Source organism: Thunnus maccoyii, chromosome 15 (assembly GCF_910596095.1).
Source record: "Thunnus maccoyii chromosome 15, fThuMac1.1, whole genome shotgun sequence".
In the NCBI taxonomy this organism is placed as follows: Eukaryota; Metazoa; Chordata; class Actinopteri; order Scombriformes; family Scombridae; genus Thunnus; species Thunnus maccoyii.
The window spans coordinates 20,657,266-20,678,069 of record NC_056547.1 but is presented as its reverse complement, the minus strand read 5'-3'; the positions used below and the strand labels follow the sequence as shown (position 1 = coordinate 20,678,069).

The following is a 20,804-nucleotide window of genomic DNA, read 5'->3' as shown; positions in this document are numbered from 1 at the left end:
CTAGGCCTCTGAAATATGGAGGCATTAAGGGAGAAACACAGATTTACACATTGCCACACTGTCTCTGATGCACACATGCACACACACACACACATAGACACACAGATTTACATCCAGAGACACTGAAGACAGCAGTTTTCTACCAAACTACAACAACTTGCTACTCACTCCACACATCATCATAATCTATTTAAAAAAAAAAAAATACTTCACCTTGAATGTGAGATATTATTTCTATCTTTACAAGACTGACCCATATTTAGTTTTGATTGTGAGTACATACATACATGGTGTGTGTGTGTGTGTGTATTCCTGTGTGCCCCCTGCTTCTTACTAGCCAATCTCTGGGGCTTTATTAGAGGGTTTGACAAAGACTGTCATCGTTTAGAAAGAGCCCACACCCGTAAATCTCCCATGCTGCATTGCGGCCCAGCCTCTTATGCAGAGAGGACGCTCTCTTAGGCGTCTGTGTACCGACCCACACACTGACACAGTCCGACACAAAGGAGACTGAGCACTCACAGCCAATTTACAGGAAAACGGCAATAACATTTTATCATGGTGGACTCAGGCCTGATAGAGCTGCCCTTTCTTCAAACGTGTGTGTGTGTGTCTTTGTCTCTCTTTACCTGTAAACGCAGGCAAACACACACACACACACTTACACACACACACTCACACACACACACAGTTCTGTTCGTGGAGCTAATTTGTTGATCTCAGATGGAGGCTTGGGCCGTCTCCAACAGAGCGTGACGTTCTCTTAGTGCAAGGAATGGCCACGCATGACAATTATGAGCACACACACTCACACACACACACTCAAAAGCCACATACACACCCTGTCTTTCTAGCTCCTTTTCTTTCGCTCTCTTTCAGCTTTTCTTCCCCGTCCCTATTTGCTTTACCTCATTTTATTCTTTCCTTTTAATCCCTTCATCTCTCCTCTGCCTCTTTTGCTGTCTGCTGTAATTTCTGCATGCAGCCAACCAGTCAGTGAAAGAGGGGGGCGAGAAGCTGCAGAGAGTAGAAGAGAGGGGCAGCAGTGATTTTAATGATGCACATGAAGATGAAAGGAGAGGAAGAAGAGGATAGATGCAACTGGCTGAGGAAGGGAGGAATATTGTGGGGGTTTTTTTTAACAGCTTACGGGTTTCACTTTGCACGCCTGTGTACCTGCACTCATTCATGCATTGAAGATCCACATCGTCATTGATGCCCGAGCAGGCAGGCACATATTTGCTCTTGTATTCATGTTACAGAGAGAACGTTAGGCGAATCAAAGGGTAACAAGACGCAACGCTTTTGTGTTGCCACAACACACATGAACGCAGACGCACATCTCTCCTCCTCCTCCTCCCATCGCGGCGTAAATGAATTGTGAGCATATGTTCCGATGAAGATTAAAGTTGGGTGATAAATGCGCTTGTTGCCTCTATAAATGAGATAGTAAACGCTTGTGTGTGTATATGTGCTCGTTACATCTTTAATGCAATAATAAATGGGGAATGGGTTGGGCTTCCTCTCTTGTGGTATCAGATGAGGACGAGGAGCTAATCGCAATGAAACAGACAGTTAATATCAGTGCTGCAAATGAACTCCACCTGCCAGAGCTCCCGGCACATAAACACCCTCCCCTCTTATTTTCATCCCATCTCCGTCTCACATTTCTTTAATCTGCAGCGGCATCGCACAGCAACACGTTTGTCTCACCATTTGTGTCTGCGTGTGTGTTTATCCATGTCAATCTTGTTAAAGCGTGACATGTTCTCTTCTTCACGCAAATTACCGCAGGCGAGGAACAACACCACTGCGTCAGCTAATAACCACAGCCGTGTGAGCGTGGGTGAGTGGTTGTGTGTATGCGTGATGGGAGCAGGAGGGGAACTTCATTGATTTATCGTTAACAGAGGACAACAGCTCCCCGTCAGCGTCTCTGGTCGCTATAACAAACGATCTGCGCGCTCGGACGCGCTTTATTGTAGCTCAGCCTGTAACCTTTTCAGCTGCTGACCCAGAACGCAGGGAGGGGCTGCCTGCTTGTGTGTGCGTGTGGAGAGATTGGGGGGCGGGGGGGTTCGTGTGCGATGTCAAACATATGTCCCCCAGAGTCCTCAGACAGGGAGGTGTCAGCAGGGAAGACGAGGGGGAGGAAGAGAGGAGAGGAGAGCGAGTAGAGGCAGAGGAGAAGAGGGACGGCGAGCACGGCGAGGGATGCTTACAGACATAAACTAATCATGAGTGAGACTGCCATTAAAAAAATTGCAAGCTAAAACACATGTTTACACACACACACACGCATGCACACACGCAGTGTTAGTTATGCCACATTTCCAAAACAGTGTGTTAAAAAATGAGGAGGCTGAGCGGACACAAAAGAGACGCAGGGAAAAGGAGGAGGGAGAGACATGGAGAGCGTGTAAATGCAATTCCCATTCTTAATTAGTTAGTAGACAGCTAATAAAAACTGTGGTAGTAATGGCAGAATGAGTGCCAGAATGAGTGCCAGGTGGAGGGAGGGAGGGAGGGAGGCTGCTGGCCTTAAGGACCTATGATGGTTTAATAGTCATATTGAGAGCAGAATAGAGTTACAGGCCTGTAAGTAACACTGAACTGAGGCAGCCAGGGCTTGATGTGGTCAGCTTTACACTGGCCTTTAAACTGTTAATACACAAAAGCTGCACTACACAGGCAGATTGAACGACCGACACAGACGCTATAGTTACACCCTTCCTACTGTAATGCTTGGCACTTTGTTTCACTCCCTGCTTCTGTCTGTCTGTCTGTCTGTCTGTCTGTCTGTGCTCCATCTCTCTTTGTCTCTTTGCTTTCTTGCGTCTTCTTTCCACAGCATGTAGATTTGTCTTCTTGCATATGAAAGTAGGTTGCTGCAAAATGGGGCAGCAGAAGTAAGCGCTTGCTGCTATACGTGACAGAGAAGTTTATGGCTCCCCTGTGCTGCTTAACCACTTCTCCTCCTCCTCCTCCACTTTCTTTTTTTTCATGAAAGAGGGATGATGAAGGATAGATGTACTGGTAAACATCAATACTGCATTAGCCAGCATTACAAAGCCTTCAGCCATTAACACTGAGGAATGGTCACAGCCAGGCATAAAGTTCAACAGGGGTCACTACAATCACCAGCCGCCCCGCAACCATCTTTCTCCATGTTTCTCCATGTTTCCCTTTCACTCTGTTTTGGAAATGAATTCCATAAGTGGCGCTCTCATCCCTGTCTGTCCTATTTCCTCACTACATCTTACATAATCCCTTTTTCCTTTTTTTACTGTTTCCAGAGTTTTTTCACCTTCACCTCATCATGAGTCACTCTGGATAAAAGCAAGATTTGTTAGTATTCCTGCATGCTTATATAGGTCCGTCCTGTTTAGGAGTCATTTTGCACTGCATCTTATATAAGGTAATGTTTTTGAGGCTTTCACCTGCTAATATTATCAGAAGTTCCTTTGTTTTCAGGTTTGTGGACAAAGTAATGCTCCAAATATGGAACCACAACACTAAACTTTTACATCAAGCAAAGCTGGTTGAACTGATTGGATGATCTACTCATGGATTTCACAAGTAACGATTCTGAAAGGAGATACTGACCTCTTTCTTCTCCTTCTTGTCCCAGACTGGGTTTGGACCCCAAACTACTGGCAAAGATCCTCAACATGTCCTCAGGCCGCTGCTGGTCCAGTGATTCGTACAATCCAGTCCCCGGAGTCATGGAGGGAGTCCCCTCTGCCAACAACTACCAGGGCGGATTTGGAACCACACTAATGGCAAAGGTACACTTTCTGTCTTTGTGTCACTTTTTTATCTTCATGGTTTTGATTATTAAGTTAACTGTTCATTTCCATTGAATTTTCTGAGAGTCCAAGGTGATTTCTTCAAATTGCTTGTTTTGTTGAGCCAACAGTCCAAAACCCAAAGGCATTCAATTTACAATGTTATAAAACAAGGAAAAGCAGTAAAACCTCACATTTGAAAAGCTGCAACTAGCAAATGCATTTTTGCTTAATAAATTATTTAAATGATTATATGTCATAAGTGTCGACTAATTGTTTCACTACCAGTCTCTCTTTGCTTAGTCTCGTTGTTTTGTCAGTCTCTCAACCCTCTTACTGGCTTTGTGTCACATGTGACTTCTTTTGTGTCAGAATCACACTCCTGCCCTCATTTTTACCAGTCCATCTGTGACTTTTTGTGTTTCACAGATTTTATTGTCACTGCTGTAGCTCTTCTGTGTGGGTCAGTCTGTGTCTGTGGATTATTTCGTACATCTGGGTGTCTATTAAAATACTTGCAACGTGTGCTCTGCATACATTAGCCTGAGTAGTTCTATCACACTCAAACTTAAGAAATCTGACAGAATTATAAATACTCTCTTACAGCTAAAACAGTCATTAGATTTTGTGTTAGTCCACCTATCTAACACCTGCCTCTTTCTCATTGTGTCTCTTTTTCTAGGATCTTGGTTTAGCCCAAAACACTGCCACCAACACTAAGACGCCCATCCCTCTGGGTTCCCTCGCCCACCAGATCTTCAGAGTCATGTGCTCCCGTGGCTACGCTAACAAGGACTTCTCATCCGTCTTCCAATTCCTACGCGAGGAGGAAGGACAGTGAATGGAGGGGGAGCGTAGTTGATTGTGATGTTACCATACACACACACACACACACACACACACACGCACCACAACCACACACCCCAGTGCCCCTTATCCCACTATGCTCAGGAGAGACTAAGGCCTTGCCCTCAGGCACAGATCTGTGGTCCAATTAACATACTGTATGTCGACACATGTCCCCTCATTGCATTAGCTGAATCATATTTTCCATTCATGACTCTCCTTCTGCATGGAGGAAATGCTAAAAATGACCTTAGATCAGTATCTAGAGACAAAGCCCTTCCTCTTTAGCAACTCTCTTCTCTATTTGGCCTGAGAAGCCCGAGTAGGGAAATCAGAGATAGGATGGGATGAGGTGCTGCAGGTTTACATATAACAATGCAAATATGTGTATTTTTTTTCAGAATGATTGAGAAGTAATAATTGCATGATTGTTAAAAGGTTAAGTATGTTTTTGTCGGGTTAGTGCTGTTTGCCTATTACTCAAATGTAATGAGGACAGTAAAAAACCACACAAACTACAGTGAGAATTTACATACTGATGGAAATGTCATTGAAGAGACAGTGCAAGGGAGTGCAGAGTTTGGGTTGTCCTTTTCTAATGGAACAAAAAATCCCATATTCACAGCACTACATGTGAAGGCACCAAACTGCTGGCTCAAAGTTTACTTATTTTGTTACATTCATCTGTTTTTGGCAGGATCCACTCATTTACGTGTCACCCGAGTCTTCCAGCCATTTTAAATTTTTTCATTTGTTCATTTCAGTGTTCAATCATCTAGTTTTTTTTACCTTGTGAATACACTAGAGTTTGTTTCCATTGGTACTACATTTAAGTCACTACTTACTGATTGGACTAGTTCTGCTCTGTTAAATACTGTGAGATATACCTGGTTATTTTTGCACTGTGTGCATCGCGGTGCGATGTGCTGGACCATTTTGATACAGTTACACAATCTATTTGAACTTACCTCTGCTCTGCTGTCTGCATCTGCTTATCGAGCCACTAGAGTATTATTTTGTGTCCAACATTGTTTAAATTTTATACTGTTCACTACAAAATGTTGTTCTCACTCTCTGGCACTTTCCGTTTTACTTTAATTAAAGTCTATCCTCACATATTGCTCCTCTCTGTCTGTCTGTCTCTCTACTTGTACGACATCTGTGTAAAGTGTCAGCGAGGAAAGGTTCCTCCCTGCTCTAAGCAAATGTACATAATGTATATTTCATATTGTTGTCTAGTATTGAAAAGGAATCTAAAAGAATTGTCTTTTTTTTTTTTAGTAAAAGTCATTAATAGTGTCTACAGCTTGTCTTTGCTCTGTGAAACAGATCCTCAGTCATTCTGTGGCCTAAAATAAAAGTTGTTCTGTGTATTTTGTATGCGTTTGTCTGGTTTGTGAAGAAAGTGTGTTGCAAATTAATGTATATAATATTCGTTAAAGATTAGTTTGATAAAGAGCTTTGGGAACAGTGGCTCAGTGGTCATCTTCCCTTACCTTAAGCATCTATAGTCCCTCTATACTTTACCATATACCATGTTACACATATTGCATGTCAATATTGTTTCCAGTAAAGGAAAAACAGTATACATCAATAACTCAATAATAGTAATAACTCAATATAGCTGATGTAGCCATATTTTATTGAAAACTAGCCCAGGTGATGATACACATGTTAATGCACCAACTATATTCACTCACTATGTCTCTAACATATTTTTGTATTGATTTTGTATCATCTGAAACCTTTAGCAGCCTATTTCAAATTTACTTGTAAAATTAGCTTTAGAGCTACTTAAATTCCTAATGTTCTTACTTTTGAGATAACGCCAGTCAATGACTGTTACTAGACTTAGTGTATGTAGCAAAATGAACATTTGCTGAGTTTTCCTCATCCAAATCAAGGGCCTAATATCTGCCATATGTTGAACAGATTGTAAAGTCCACAGAATTAAAGTGTTCTTGTTGGCCCATGTAAATTAACCTGACTTGATCACCTAACAGGTAAGGTGACCAACAGGACAATAACACAAAACACTGTAATTCTTGGGTTTTTTTTTTAGTCAGTCACTATTGGCATGGCTTTAGGCATGGCAGCGTTGGTTGTTTGGTTCACCACTTTGGTCCACACTAAAATATGTCAACAACTATTTCCATGGTCCCCAGAGGATGAATCCTATGACTTTGGTGATCTCTGACTTCTAGCACCACCATGAGGTTCACATTTGTGGTTTTGAGTGAAATATCTCCACAACTATTTGATGAACTGCCATGAAATATGTTCTACTCAGTATGAATTGTAATGACTTTGGTTATCTCATATTTTCATCTTGTGCCACCATCAGGACAAAATTCCTTTGTCCAATACTTTGATTTATGACTAAATCCCCACAAAACTGATATCATTCCCATTGGCCTCAGCTGTATACTGTGTTTAGTGCTAATTTACAAATGCTAGCATGCTAACACACTAAATAAAGATGGTGAACATGGTAAACATTATACCTGCTGAATGTCAGCATGTTAACATGCTGAAGCTATTATTTAGCTCAGTACAGTCTTGCAGAACCAATAACATGGCAACAGACTCTTACTTGTGTGATTCTTGCCATGTGAACACCAAGATGTTCTGGTTCCCTGTTTTTAAGACTATTCGGAGCCATCTTATGCAGCTTAAACTTTGCAAATCAGCCCATGATCCAGCCATCGTGCCTTTCAGTGGGCTGTTATTCCATTGTTTCTCAAAAGCTCTTCAGCAGGCACTCATATAACGCCTAACGTCAGTCAGGGAGAAATAGCACTAATCTCAGAATGATGCCCTTATTTCCATCATTACAATGAAATGGGAGGAAAAAAAACAAATGCGGTTTTGTTTAATTTTACTCTTTTTTTTTCTGAGGGCTGGCTTTTCTCTGCGACATTTTATGGAGCTGCTGTCGTCTAAGTGGCAGCCACAGTTGTATCAGACTGTGGTGAGCCATTGGTGGCAAGAGTTGTGTAGTGGGCTTGTGACTCACTCTGTTATTGTTCTTTGGGAAGTATGCACTTGCCTTGGCTCTGCGCTTTGAAAATCTTCATCTGACTGTAAAAGAGAGGAATTACTTCTAGGTTGAGATTGAGAAGCTATTTATACAGTATCACATATCTCTTCCTATGAAAAAGCTGAGGTAACTTGTCAAGCAGGATTTGGCATCTTTTAACCGCTAACACCATCTCGGCCTTTGCAGACAATAGTCTCTGGTCTTCCTGAGGTCTCCCTAAAGAAGAACTACGCCTCTGGACTGGTCTGCTGAATTAGGCAGCGTAGCTGATTCATATTTGGGTGTTTTAATTTGCCTGTGTTTTATAGCAGGCTGCTGAGCCTGCGGTTTCCTCATTAAAGGACACATGAAAGCAGGCTGTAAAGGAGCCGCGGTGAGACCGGCCTGCGCTGACGTCTGAAGGGGATGCGAGCGACCGAGGGACCGACAGAGTCCCGAGCCAGCCGGTCTGAACTGGAGGGCCTCACCCTGTCAGCCAGGCAGCCAGTGGTGGGACACCAGACACACCACACTGTATTGTGTCCACACTGGGCTAAAACACAGTCTGATGTGTCACTAAGAGTTCACCCTCTGATGCTTGTTTGCATTGTGTGATTTGATCAACAACCTTGTCTTACAATACTGAGCTGAGAAAAATACTGTTTTTTTCTTCATGCATCCTGCAACCTGCCCATGATCACTTTTACTAGTAACGGGGAACCTGAAGAATCCTGAGCTAAACTAATTTTGAATTTGAATTTGTGTACATTATACGCAGATGATCAAAATTTACATCTATTTCTGCTGGTGTGTTCTCAGACTTTGAAGTTAATTGCCCACCTGGTAAACCCCCCTCCCTGCCATTTAGAGAATAAAACAGCCTCGGCATAGAGAGTTGCTGCTGTGATAAATACCTGAGGCAACTGCGTTCATTATTTCCCCATTATAACTGCTGGTGGATCCTCTCAGCTGTTTAACGACTCGCTCTTTAAGGAAGTGAGAGCAGTGGGGTCACGGCGCAGGGAGGGGGGTGAGGCTCCTCTAAGCACCCCGTGATTCATATCAAACACACGTTAAGTGGCATGTGGCTAAATTAGTGGCTGGAATCTAGCAGGTATAATAGCTCGCCCAGCGGTGCGTAACGAGCCCATGTCTCACTGTGTAGCATTATGGCCTTGATATCTTTTCCATGAACCCACCAATAATAGTCCAGATCCACACCCACAGCGTCTGCACATCAGCACAACACCCACACATGTCTTCTTCCTGTTTTGTAGACAACATTCCCCCATCCTGAGTCATTGACTCCGCTTAGGTTCATTAGTGAGGATAATTCCATTGCAGACAGCGGGTCAGCACATAACATGTCACAACGACAGCGAGGCACATAACAGCAGCTAATTATAACTATGAAGTCCTCATTAGAAAATCTAGGGGCTGCAGTTGTGGAGCATTGACCCACTACCTGGTTAAAAGGTTGCATCTCAACAATATGAGTAAATATCTGAGGGAGAGGGGAACCTGCTTGTCTTGTCATGCTGTCGTCTTGTTTTCACTCACTTTCACCCACTTTACGTGCCTTTTTAACCTCTTCACCTCTGTTACTTCCTCTAGGAAGCTATACATAATGGTGTTGGAGGGGATGTAAATATTTTAATCAACACATCCCCTGATTTCAATTATGTTAACACACCTCTATGTTCCAACATGATACTGATACCGTCATACTTTCTTTTCCTGCACTGGCTTTCTATTTCTGCCCTTTCCTCCCCTTCTACAGTAAACTTCCTTCCTCGCATTACCCCCCACACACCCTCTGTCACCTGTGAGTAACGACAACACACACTCTCTATTCATCACACCCTGCTGCACATGCTCAGTAGCTCTTCATTATATTAATTACTCTCATTGGAAGAATGATCATCAGCCCCGTCAGAATCTATCACCGCCCGGTTCCCACAGAGACCCAGGCCCGGTAAATAATCACCGGTGTCGGTAACAGGGCCCCGGCCCCACCATTCCTGTCGGACCCACCAGGGTGGGCCCTAAATACCCAGGGGGGTGCAGCGCCTGCTCAGCCACATTCATCTCTGCCACCAGCTGGTGGAGAAGGTAGCTGGAAGGCCTGATCCAGAGGCTGCCGGTGCTGTTTCAGACCTGTAATGGGTGAGAGTGGGTGAGAACAGAGTAAAGGCAGCCTGATTGCAGCTCAGCACCCAGAGGGGAATAACACATTCTGTTTTACAACTTCTGGAAAGTTGTATAAAGATCTGTGTGTGGTAATAATGGTTTCAAATGAAAAATGAAATCTTGAGTCTGTAAGAAATCAAGTGACAGATCATGAGGGAGACCACAGGCTCTAGTTCACACCAAGCATGCTTTTGTAGTTCATCAAACTTTGGAGTGTTAACTCCTTGATTTCAGTTTTTTGGACAGGTGAAAACAATGCCACTGAAATTCAGGTGCACACTAAATGCAGTAAGACCATCTGGTATTATGGAGCAGTTTCTATGACAGTCTACAACAACAGTAACAGCTTTGTGAGGCTATGCTTAGGCACAACAATGCTATGAGCTAAATACAAAGGGCAAGAATCAACAACGACAATGCTAACATGCTAAGCAGGTACAATGTTTACCATGTTCACCATGTTAGTTGAGCATCTTAGCATGCTAACATTTGCTAATTGGCATTAAACACAAAGTAAAACTGAGGCTGATGGGAATGTTTAACAGGTATTTGGTCATAAACCAAAGTATTATGGTGCCAGATGGAAATTTAAGGGATCACCACAGTTATTACAAGTCATCCCGAGGGGAACATGAAATAATGGAAATGATTAAATAATGGTCAAGACATTTAACTCAAAACCACAAATGTGAACCTCATGGTGGCACAAGAAGAAACTCCAGGGGATTACCAAAGTTATTAGGATTCATCCTCTGGACACCATGGACATCTGTACCGAACTACATGGAAACCCATCCAATATTTGTTGAGACATTACAGTGTGGAACAAAGTGGTAGGCTGACAGACCAGACGACACTGCCATCCCTGTGGCCATGTTTTTTAGGAGTGAGAACACTGTAATCGGAACCACTTATTGATTTAGGTGGTCATCTGATAACTTACAGTAACTCTACAGTGACTGTAAAGTGGAACGAAACAAACTGAATTAAGGTTTAACCACAATCTTGATTGATTTTCAGCCATATTATCATCTTTCATGTATTTATACAGTAACTGTTACATCCAATGAAACAAAATGAAATTATATTACTTCAAAGAATGAAGACAATTCAGTTGTACTTGGCTAAAGGGACTGGCATAATTTTTTCTGACACCAAAATCTTAAATGGCAGGTTACCTGAACACTGTAGGCCCATGTGTGTTCTGTTTTAAATCTATAGATTGTAACTAGGCAAGGTTAACCAAAACAAATCAAATATAGAAATTACATCTAGGTAAAACTTCTGCACCAGGGCTTAACAGCAAATAAACAATAGGTGGGATCATCCTAGGAGTGTAAAAAGGTATTAGAGCCAACAGATGTAGAGTACAGGTTTACACCACTTTCCTTTCACATTTTAATTAAGAATTGAAAAACTTTATGAAATACAGTTCAGAACTGAAGAACCATCTGAAATGCTGATAAAAAATTTTCAGGACTAAGTATACCAAACTCCAGCCTGTACGATTTCGTTATCCTGAGCATAGCAACTCTGTGATGGCCTCATCTTGCTCTGCTTTAAGCTCTCTTCATGGCCAATTGACCTGATACCTCATTCTCATCTCTTGCTAATTGAACAGAGAAGGAACAAGAGAGAGGGAGAGATAGAGGCAGAGTAGAGAAAATGAGGGGGGAAAGAGTGATGTGATAGAGGACGAGTGAGAGGAGAGAAGCGAGGGGTGGTGTAGCATGCAAGACCTCATTGATTAGGTGGTGAGCGGTGCAATGTTTCTCTCCTGACGCTTACACACATTAAAGCTACATAAACACCCATAATTGGTTCGTTTAGGGTAGAGTGGAGGGAAAGAGCACATACACTCACAGACACACACACACACACACACACTGCCATCATTGTTTGTATGTGTGTGAGGAATACAGAAAGAGAAGAGGAGCAAAATTAAATGCTGATAAAAAGCATTTCAAGTGGTTTGCTTGCAAAGTGGTTGGTGTGGGTGGATAGATGCCTGTGAATGTGTGTGTGTGTGTGTATGTGTGTCTCATAATGTCCCAGTGCTGTACTAAGCAGGAATGATAAAACCCATCCTCAGAGACTTGGGATGACAATAACACTCACTTCAGGGAGAGGAAGAAATGGGAGGGATGCTGCTGACTGTGACAAATTAGCTCTCAAATATTGAGGTAGCCGATTGGCTGTGAGCGTCAGGAGGGAGAGATACGTTTGGCTGGCTGAGGTGATGGATAGTTATTATGCCATTCTAATAAAAGAACATGCAACTTTGGGGCTTTTCAGCTCAATGATAGTTGGGGAGGGCTGTTCAGCACTGTCATATGGGATGCTGCAAAGTGTGTGTGCACTCTTTGCATTTCTGCACTTGTACTGCAACATGAAAGACAACTGTGGCAAACCAAAAAGACACACATGTGTAAATAAGACAGCTGTGGGCTCGGCGTTGTGCCGCACTGACCTCACTGAGCCCATCTCAGTTCTTGTGTATAAGGATGACAGTGTGTGTGTGAAAGGCAATATTCAGGGTGTTCCCTGCGTCCCGTAGCACCACATCCATCAGGTCATAAGACCCCTTGACAGGGCCTAACTGGCACCCCACCTCCTGCCCCACCCCGGAGGGCCGTGTCAGTGGCTGAATGGAGTGCTCCCTGGACGTGGAATGATGGGATTCCTCGGTCTTGGCTGTCATCTTTAATCCAACACTCTCACCCACACAGCTGAATCTTCATCTCTCTGTCTCATGCTGTGCACCACATGCACACACACTCTCTCTCTCATACACACACACTCACACTCAGTGAACTCTCACATTTTGGGCCACAAATAAATTTGCATTCTCTGCCAATTCAGATGCTGTATCAACATCGCTGAATCTACATATCGTTGACGTGTCCGGGTGCTAAGTCACCATTATGTCTCTCTCTCCAAATCACACACACACACACACACTCGGACAGGCAGGTCACAGTGGCCCCAGAGCACTGGACTGTGCTAAGCAGGTAAATATAGCGAGGACAGGCTTTATTAGAATAGAAAAAGCTCTGTTACTGTCAGGGGTAAGCATGACCGATTGGGACAGATCTTTACCTCCAGGCCCTGCGCCCCACAGTCGTCCTCAGCTATTCCGAGAAGCCTCCACACCTCAGGGTTGTGTCTTTTCTGTGCTATTCCAAAAGAACAAGCTTCTCATAGACATGTTACTCCTTCCATTTGAATGATTTCATTTTAGTGGTTTTATTTAATATCACAGTTTAAATAAGGAACCTGGGGTGTGATTTGTGTACAGGAGCGTTTGTGTACACCTTCTGCAATTTACTACTAATGTTCTTGGTCTATAAAAAGGGAGAAGGTGTGTGTATGTCATGTCTTCCTAATGTAACTGCCCAGCAGATTACCGCCTTATTGCCTCCAAATCAATACCCTCGAGTGGGTGAAAAATAAGGTGCATGCTTCCATCTCAAGTCACCTCAGCATCTGTCACACATAGCTACTCATACACAGCTTCAATATGTGCAGTTTCACATGCACGTTCATTATGATGTTGAACATAAAAAGATTATTGGCAAATGGAGAGACAAAGAGTGGAAACAGAGAGATGATGAGAGAGATGTGGAGCCCAGGTTGTGTAAGATCTCTGGCCTTGTCACCACCACAGAGCCTACACAAGAAACCATCCATTCTTGATCCTCTAAAGCTCATTGATCCTATCAACATCTAGACAGAATAAGGACCTCCCCACCTCCCCCTCACATCACCCGACACTCACTCTATAACTGAGATCAATATTGATTATCATCTTTAAACTGCATGTCTTTGACCATGTGCTTTCGGAGCTCCTATACACTAAAAAGGTACTGTGGAGGATATTTGAATAAACAATAAAAACCGCTGTGATGAGTGTTATTTTTTGGGCTTATCAATTTGGGGGGTTTTGTAATTTAAAGGGAAAGTGGAAATGGAGCAGAGGAGATGAAATGGAGAAAAAAGATGTTGGGGAGAGAGCCTGATATGGATATGAGAAGCAAATCCAGTCTTGAAAAATGAGGCCTGTATATCCTAGCTTAGCGTGACATCACTGCGTTAGTATTTTCGCCAACAATTGCTCCGAAATTAGTCAGTCGCAGAACGCTGCACACTTCAGGCTGTTATCAGCATCAATGTCCAGCTACTTTCTGTCCTTTATCTCACTCTCCCACCCCACACCTCCATCCCGTCAATCACGCCTCTCAGATAGCCCCATGATCGCAATCGACACTCAAATGATGGAAGTGAATAAAACTCATTACTGACAGTCAGCATGAGTCATGGCCGGGCATTAAAAGTTGCGTCTGGCCCTCAGCCGTCCATCCCTCAGCCGTGCTTTATGATGGGAGACCTGGTCGGGTTCCCGTCGCCTTTCGGCGCCAATCTCCATCAATCCACAACTACAGAGCCCCCTCCCGCCACCCCTTGCTCACCCTCCCACCTCCTCCTCCTCCTCCTCCTCATGCACCTTGTGTTGTCAGAAATCTAACCGTTGTTATCCTGGCGTGGCAGAGTTTTTAAGTTGTGGGGTTTGAGTGAGTAGTGTCACAAAGTCTTGGGTGTCTGGAGTTACAAATGTGGTTGTAGTAATAAAACAAATGAGCTTCTAGTTTTTTTTATTTATAATTAAGCTCCCATTGCCACAGGAAAGTGTAACCACTCACACTGGTAGAGACAATGGATGGACAAAAAAGACCTCTGGGCAACTTCGCCTGCTTAACTCCTCTTCCATTAAGCCATTATCCTGCTTCTATACTCTCCACCTGACTATACTAACCACTGCCTAAACAAGTCTTTACCTAATGTAAACTAAGACAGACCAGTGACTCACCCACCATTTTAGACCTTTTCCTAACTGGTCCTGTCCTCATAAACCCAGTGCAGAGAGAGCAGTGTTTACAGAAAGACAGGAGCGGCTCACTTCTGATCTTCCTTGCGATATGGGGAAAGAAAAGAGAATGAGAGACAGAGAGAGACGGAGAGGAAAGGAGACGCCAGGGGTTACATGATTGCAGGACAAACTCATAAAAGTTCCATTAACCCGCGAGGAGTTAAAGAGGCCCTGTTTTCATCCAGCAGACAGCCGTCACAAACAGAGCATCACCATAAACCGTATCCTTCTTCCTTACCTCCATCTTCCTCTTGATCTGTAGAGCTCTCGCACCCACAATCTGTGTTTCGTTTTCCTTCCTTCCTTCCTTCATCCTCCCTCTTCTTTGCTGGTTTTTAATATTCGATAATTTGCTCTTTCCTATGTGCACAGCGGTCAGGCACAGATATACAAACACAGATCTATAAAACAAGGATTCCCTATTGTCTCTCCTCCTACACTCTTCTTCTCCCTTTGCCTCCCCCTACTCCTCCTCAGCTGACCTAAACAGGACTCCCTAGTTACGCCCTCTCCCCCTGTTAATCTGTGTTCCTGCTCCGTGAGTCACAACCTGTAGACGCCATAGGTTTATCATCTGTCAGCGTCAGTTTGTCTGTCTTATTAAACTGTCTCGCCGCCCATTCATGCCTGTTCACTTACTGCTTTTAAGTTCATATAACTGCTTTAAAGAGTAATCTGTATCAAAATATACTTGATTGTGAATATAAGTGATTGTGCTGAGCTTTAACACATAAACAGAATAATTTAATTATCAAGCATGCATGCACACACAATGTGAGGATATTTTGTTGTCTTAAACGTGGTAATCTAAGATTGCGTCGCTATAATTTTGTTGCCATCTTTGGGCTTCACTATAAATCTAGTCTTTTCTTTGTGCTTTCAGTTGTGCTATCACTTTTTACGTATGCTAAGTAAGCACTTCTTCCTTGATTGATTCCAAGCAAACCACTGTGTGCTGCCAGAAATAAAATGCATCACTTTCTGTTCACCAGAGGAGACGCCTAACACTGACCTAGCATTTTATAAACAAGCTGCAAATGTTCCGGTTCTCCTGAACAGGGTGATATAAGCAGTGATTACTACAAGTAATAAGAGCTAAATGCTTTCTATCAAAAATGTCAAACCCTTTCATCTAAAATTAGAACTTTTTTGTAATCTTCTAAATATGTTGAATTAAAAGCTGGGCAATTATTATGCAATCGCAATTTTTTTTTTTTTTTTTATAAAGTTAAACTTTATCCACTCTGGTTTCTCCGATACATCAAAATCTCTTTTGCAAGTCAACAAATTACATTCCCCTCCTTGTGAGACTATCTCTACACTGCAGCAAGAAAGCACAAAGGAATTTCTTACTTAACTTTGGAAGATATCCACTTTATTTGACTAATATTGTGACTGCTGAAGCCTCATATTAGCTTCAGCTAAACTGTGGATTTTATCCTCCATTTCACATTGGAATTGTGACAGGAAGGGATCTTTTCACAGAACCGCAAATAAGTAGCGGCCAAAGACTCTTTCAATGCACTGGTAGGAAACTTTTAAAACTTTAATGGACACTTTAATCCAACATTTAAAATTTTTTCCTGTGACGTCATCCTCTGAAATAATCCTGATGAGCTTGTTTGTGGAGATATTTTGAGCTAACACTGAAACACACACACACACACACACACACACACACACCTGACCCCACCTCTACCTTGTCAGTCACCACAGTTTTATAGTTCTTGGGGAGGTCTGCTCCCAGCCAAACAGTGCGAGTGTTCTTTCAAACCATCCATTAAGGCACTAAGCACAGGCTCTTAGCTCCTCTTCTGATGCCTTCACTATCTGGTACCACTATCTCCTCTGCTGCTTTTCCCATGGTGTAACCTTACCTCCCCAACTTAGTCTGACTCTGCACACACACACACACACACACACACACATGCCCACAGTGATACACAATATGCCATTCCTGACCTGCATGATAGGAACTTGTATCAAAATGCGCAGTAGTATGAGCTGCTCCTGTGGGAATTTCTTTCCAGATAAACATTTGGGTTCATCCCTGTTGCTTCACTCCATATCTTTATTATGAGGTCACAAGCCCCGACCCTCAGTTAAGCTAAGAGTATTTTCCCAACATAAGCTTTTCAAGTTCAGTCAACGGAGTTAATATCACAAAACCACAACCATTGATCAGCAGCAGTCAGAGGTCAGCAGGACAACTCTTCACACTGCACTTCACGGTGCAGGTTGGGGGATGGAGAGAGTTGGAGTCAGAAGGGCAGGGGGTTGGGAGATGGAGGAGCGGAAAGAAGGGGAAGCCCAGACACCCCTGTCTCCTAGGAGAGGACCAGCGAGTGGGTGCGGTGGTCACGGGACGGAGGCATAATGAGGATACATCACTGCGGCAAGGAGGTACTCTATCACAGGCATATGCAGACACACACACACACACCAACAGGCCGGTACAAGCAGACACACTTACAGTACTGTATGTGCAGCTACATGCAGCTATATAGGCACCAAGGGCCCACACAGACATCAAATGTTTCAGCTAATCATAGCAGAAGACGTCAAATAAACTGGTTGTTGCCCAGCACCACTGTAAAAGACAACATTCTGCATTCTGAGTGATGCAAGTCCAGTGAGACTGTGGGAACAGGCTTTTTCTTATTCTCTGCTGTGGAGTCTGTTTGATGACTCTCTGGGAAAAAAGGGGCACAACTTTTCCTGTCGCCTTCAGCCACCACTGTTGCCGAGCATTAAAGCGGCCTGCGTGCAGTAAAGTAAAATGAGGTGTGGAGAGAATTGGACTGATCTGCAAAGCCATTGGCTGCCGAGAGGGTCGTAAAATAATAACACTCCGTCGTAAAACAAAGTGCTTATTAAATCATTTTAAACAATATCGCACAATGCTGTGTGCTCCGTTATCGGCTCCACAAAACCAAAAGATCTCATGGGGAAAGCAGCTGAACAATCAAATGAAATTTAAGAAGTTGATCATCATCACAACGCTGAGTAAGACTTTTGGGAGACCTTGGCGGCTGAGCTCCTACCAGAACCATCAATAAAGTGACACTTGACCATTATGTGGCCATTATGTGGACTTTAAGTGACAATTGCACATCAGAGGGAGACGAGGAGTACAGCCTTTCCTATATTTCTAAACTGAGCTTGTGGTTGGTTTTTTTTTCCATGTGGTGTTAAGAGGTGCACCCACACACACAAAAAAACAAGCCCATTCAAATGTACACACAGTGTGTAGATTACTGGTATATCATTGGATTTTCAGCCTGAATGATGCGTATAGTCTTTTGGGCATAGACATTCAAAAACACACATGTCCTGACTCCTTTCTGCAGTCACTCTCTCACCCTTGGATGCTGGTGAAATAAAAACACTTGCTGCACAGGAGGGTCCACATAGATTTGTTTACTTAGTACAAATAATGAGAGGGTGTAGAGTCATTGGGCTCAAAGAGAAAACATGAGCTGCACTGTGGTCAGAAGAGCAACATTATCGACTACGAAAGTTGCACTTATTGCAAGTCATGCAGCTACAGTGCTGTGTACTTATCATGATGACAGAGCATCCACTCTGAAATCTTTTAAGGAGAACTGCATTTCCTGCTTCTTTGGCCATGGCACTCATTAATTTCTTGCACACCTTTTTCACACCTTTCATTGTGCCCTTCCAATTGAAAGACTTCTATTTTGATAAAGACCATTCATGGATTATATAGAGTTTGTTACCTGAATGCCTAAGGATACTCAGGATACTGTAAATTGAAACATTTCTTGAAACTGAACTGACTCAAATTTTAGCTGCGAGTATCAATTAACTTCCAGAAAGGGACAAGACGTTCACTAGACTCTAGATTACTGGAGTACTTTTGGTTTCCCAGAAATGGCAATTAAAGGGAGAAAGTGTCAACAGTGATGATAGTGTGTTGGATTTGGGTGCAGCTTTTGTGCTCATTACTCCAAAAAGTTGGTGTCCCTTTAAATATTCTTAAATCACTCCCTGTCCTGATGTTTCCTGTCTGTCCAATAAAGATAAAATAGCAAAATCTTACTTTAGAAATAAAACTTTGCCTATTTGTACCAAACAATTCCAGGGATCTGTCATGTATTACACTATTCATTTTCCATTTCAATACCAAAATTGGTAGTTGCATCCTGTTATATTCAGAAATAAGCATAATCCATTTGCCTCACCTGTACATTTCAGTGGGAATGATCACAGAAATGGACAGCATCAGTGTCAAATCATCTTGTCCTTTTCAGTCAAGGCAGAGGGGATACTTCCACCGGGAAAAAGGAATTTATTTTTGTGGCCCAGTAAGGTCAGGCTACAACATGTAGTATCTGCAAACTGAAATATGGAAAGGAGAAATTTGTGAAAATAATTAAAAATTAGAAAAATTGGCTACATTTTACTAGCTTACAGACTCACTCCTTGAATCCAAATTTTGCTCACAGGTCTCAATCATAAGTGCACAATGCTTACAGCTAAGACCACATGGAGCATCATAGACACACAAGTTGACTGTTATCAAGCTGCTGAATAGGCGTTATCATGACACATAGAGGTGTTGACTCCCCTTCATCTGCTCCACAGATTTACACCCACTGGTGTAACGATGAACCCATAAGCAAAATTCCACATTATGCAATTAAACACTGAAATGAGGAACTGAGGAAGTCCAATACTGGTGAACTTCTGTAATATTCAAGGCTTATACCATCTATCCCAATCTGAGTTTAATCCAGGTCAAAGAAATCTAATGATGACAACGAGGATAAAAGTGTGGAGAGATCAAAACCGAGATCTTAATAAGGTTGCCCCAGGAGACTGTTTTGGTTCACCTCTCATCACCCAACAGCTTTTTTATAATAGATGACACTAACCAACCCTGTCTATGACCTAAACCATTGATTTCAATATAATCAATGGACAATCAAACTGCTTTCTATGACATATTCACCATTTTGTCTTTGTTATCTGTGCAAAGCCTTGTCAGCACGGCCCTTATAAGCCTCAGAAAGGGATATTTTCCTGTTTAATTTGCATCAGAAATCTTCTTCTACACAGTATTCTTGCTTCATGATGTCATGATACACCCTTTCAGTGCTATATGGACACTGACATCTTTGTTCTGCAGCTGCTTTAACAAACTAAAGGTCATAATTATAAACACAGAAGATGGGAATCAGAAGTAGTCGCCCGTATGAAGCTATATTATTGCTGAGAAGCAGAGGGAGAATGAAAGGAGACTAAGATGCTTGACTCATGTAACAGCTCTTTGAAAAATCTTTAAATATTAGAAATTCACGTGTAAGGTCAAGGTGCAGCATCTCAGGAAAATCTAAACCATCCATCCACCTTGTCCTATATTACTAACAGTAACAGATAAAGATTTATAATCATTATTTTAAACATGGGTCAAAATCATTATCCTTCTTGTCAGTGCAGACAAATGATTACATGCACACGACAACAATGATGCACTACCAAACATGTTTTAAATATGCATGTTTTTGAAGGAAAGAGCTTGCTAAAGGCTCTTGGAGAATATAATATAACATATATACATTGCCGTTCCCAACCTTCAATTGTAAGCAACACAAATGTTTGATACAAATTATTACTATTATTAGTATTTGTCACAGTATCCTCTACTTATTGACACAGAACACTGATATTCATATGACAATAAATATTATCAGTGATGAGGTCTAAGTGGTGGTGTAGGGTCTGGACTGGCATCATATCTTTATGAGCAAGACTTTTTTTTTTGGCGATCAGGTAACTATCTTGAAAAACAGTGAGAAAATCTTAACACATGTATGTGGAATAAAACTACGATCCCACGGCCATTTTACACATTCATGTTGCACTGGTCAGAAGCAGATATTACCTAAAGAGAATACTCGGTGTCAACAAGCTTCACTGCCTTTGCATTTTTGTGTGTTGCTAACTTAAATTATAGAGGAGGACAGTACGGTGATTATTTTTCACGCACCTTTTCAGCAGAGTGTGGAGA

General features: G+C 42.5%; 1 protein-coding gene and 1 long non-coding RNA gene across 2 annotated transcripts in view; one reads left to right on the top strand and one right to left on the bottom strand.

Moving 5' to 3' along the window:
• The window catches only part of hibadha (3-hydroxyisobutyrate dehydrogenase a), a 23,765-nt gene extending 17,758 nt beyond the window's left edge, over positions 1 to 6,007 (top strand). The window contains exons 7-8 of the mRNA XM_042434965.1: positions 3,632 to 3,788; positions 4,471 to 6,007. Of these exons, the coding sequence (XP_042290899.1) occupies positions 3,632 to 3,788; positions 4,471 to 4,629 (316 nt within the window). The 3' untranslated portion in view covers positions 4,630 to 6,007. The remainder of the gene's footprint in view (positions 1 to 3,631; positions 3,789 to 4,470) is intronic.
• The window catches only part of LOC121912670, a 22,877-nt gene extending 2,073 nt beyond the window's left edge, over positions 1 to 20,804 (bottom strand). Inside the window, exons 1-2 of the long non-coding RNA XR_006100135.1 lie at positions 20,784 to 20,804; positions 18,976 to 19,132 (exon numbers count right to left, since the gene is read on the bottom strand). This is a non-coding gene — a long non-coding RNA (uncharacterized LOC121912670). The remainder of the gene's footprint in view (positions 1 to 18,975; positions 19,133 to 20,783) is intronic.